The sequence below is a fragment of the Sinocyclocheilus anshuiensis genome, unplaced genomic scaffold (genome assembly GCF_001515605.1).
Source record: "Sinocyclocheilus anshuiensis isolate Anshui unplaced genomic scaffold, SAMN03320099.WGS_v1.1 scaffold519, whole genome shotgun sequence".
Classification (NCBI taxonomy): Eukaryota; Metazoa; Chordata; class Actinopteri; order Cypriniformes; family Cyprinidae; genus Sinocyclocheilus; species Sinocyclocheilus anshuiensis.
Window position 1 is genome coordinate 635,077 of NW_015549637.1, and position 2,516 is coordinate 637,592.

Here is a 2,516-nt window from a genome sequence, read left to right on the forward strand (position 1 = left end):
AACATTTGTAAAGAAGCATTTATTGTAGTAAGTGAACTCCTGGAATGTTTAATCTGAAGTCAGTCTGCGGTGTGAACGCTGAATCTGGTTTCACATCACATGACGCGTGAAGACCAGACGTCTGACTTTAACCATTGTAATGTGGACGGCATGATACTGTACCTATACATAGATTCTCTTGAATATTTTGGCAACCCATAGATTTTGACGATCATTAAAGTATGAATAAAGAATGAATACGTTCTTGTGCCTCTTTATTTCTCAACAAATCAAATTTCAATTCTCTGTGTGTATGTGCTGTACATGTGGAAGAATTGACAATAAAGCAGACTTGACTTGACTTGACTTGACTATTGTCCAGCCCTAGTCTAACATAGTTTATTCATTTTTATTTCAGTGTTAATTATTTTGGGACATCAAGTTAAACTACATAAAAAAAGAGAAATGTTGTCTGTTCACGGTGTGTGTGTGCACTTTGATGGGTTAAATGCAGAGCACAAATTCAGAGTATGGAACACCATACTTGGCTACATGTCCCTTTCAATTTCATAAGTTAGAGGTTTTTTGTATATTTTGTTTCAGTTAACATTTATTTCAAGTAGCATTTTTTTATGGATTAGTTTTAGTCAACTATAATAACCCTGCTGTGAACTCTTTCTCTGTGTTAAAACTACTGATCAAACTTGCACTGCCCACAGACAGACTAATGGGCGGGGCCAAAATCAAAAGTGCATTATGGGTAGTGTGGTTTTGGTAAAGTTTGTGGGATCGCCACGCCACAGCCCTTTCTCAGTTTTTTTTTCTCATCATGTTGCACCTATTTAAAAAAATATATATATTATTGAAAGCCAGCAGTGAATCACTTCATTCAGTCATGAATCTGTTTGGTTCTACGGTTTGTGTTGTTCTGTCAGTGAAGTGAAGTTTGTGGTTTCTGCAGGTTCAGATTGATCCGTCGGGTCTGTTTGTGGCCTCCAGCTGCTCTGATAAGAACATCAATCTGATCGACTTCCAGACCGGAGAGAGTCTGGCCACTGTGTTTGGACACTCGGGTAACATGGTGCTTCTTCTGTCTTCCTCAGTGTGTGATGATGATGATGATGATGATGGTGGTGATTGTGACTGTGAGTGATGGTGGTGATTGTGACTGTGATGATGGTAGTGATTGTGACTGTGATGATGGTGGTGATTGTGACTGTGATGATGGTGGTGATTGTGACTGTGATGATGGTGGTGATTGTGACTGTGATGATGGTGGTGATTGTGACTGTGATGATGGTGGTGATTGTGACTGTGATGATGGTGGTGATTGTGACTGTGATGATGGTGGTGATTGTGACTGTGATGATGGTGGTGATTGTGACTGTGATGATGGTGGTGATTGTGACTGTGATGATGGTGGTGATTGTGACTGTGATGATGGTGGTGATTGTGACTGTGATGATGGTGGTGATTGTGACTGTGATGATGGTGGTGATTGTGACTGTGATGATGGTGGTGATTGTGACTGTGATGATGGTGGTGATTGTGACTGTGATGATGGTGGTGATTGTGACTGTGATGATGGTGGTGATTGTGACTGTGATGATGGTGGTGATTGTGACTGTGATGATGGTGGTGATTGTGACTGTGATGATGGTGGTGATTGTGACTGTGATGATGGTGGTGATTGTGACTGTGATGATGGTGGTGATTGTGACTGTGATGATGGTGGTGATTGTGACTGTGATGATGGTGGTGATTGTGACTGTGATGATGGTGGTGATTGTGACTGTGATGATGGTGGTGATTGTGACTGTGATGATGGTGGTGATTGTGACTGTGATGATGGTGGTGATTGTGACTGTGATGATGGTGGTGATTGTGACTGTGATGATGGTGGTGATTGTGACTGTGATGATGGTGGTGATTGTGACTGTGATGATGGTAGTGATTGTGGCTAATGATGGTGGTGATTGTGGCTAATGATGGTAATTGTGACTGTGATGATGGTGGTGATTGTGATTGTGACTGTGATGATGGTGGTGATTGTGACTGTGATGATGGTGGTGATTGTGACTGTGATGATGGTAGTGATTGTGGCTAATGATGGTGGTGATTGTGGCTAATGATGGTAATTGTGACTGTGATGATGGTGGTGATTGTGATTGTGACTGTGATGATGGTGGTGATTGTGACTGTGATGATGGTGGTGATTGTGACTGTGATGATGGTAGTGATTGTGACAGTGATGGTGGTGATTGTGACTAATGGTGGTCATTGTGGCTGATGATGGTATTTGTGACTGTGATGGTGGTGATTGAATGATGATGATGATGGTAATTGTGACTGTGATGGTGGTGATTGTGACTGTGATGGTGGTGATTGTGACTGATGGTGGTCATTGTGGCTGATGATGGTAATTGTGACTGTGATGATGGTAGTGATTGTGACAGTGATGGTGGTGATTGTGACTGATGGTGGTCATTGTGGCTGATGATGGTAATTGTGACTGTGATGGTGGTGATTGTGAATGA

The 2,516-nt window shown here is 41.9% G+C and overlaps 1 protein-coding gene across 1 annotated transcript in view; it reads left to right on the forward strand.

Moving 5' to 3' along the window:
* LOC107659794 (mitogen-activated protein kinase-binding protein 1-like) overlaps nt 1–2,516 on the forward strand; it is a 28,035-nt gene that overhangs the window by 11,767 nt on the left and 13,752 nt on the right. The window contains 1 exon segment of the mRNA XM_016448822.1: nt 941–1,052. Coding sequence (XP_016304308.1) covers nt 941–1,052 — 112 coding nt within the window.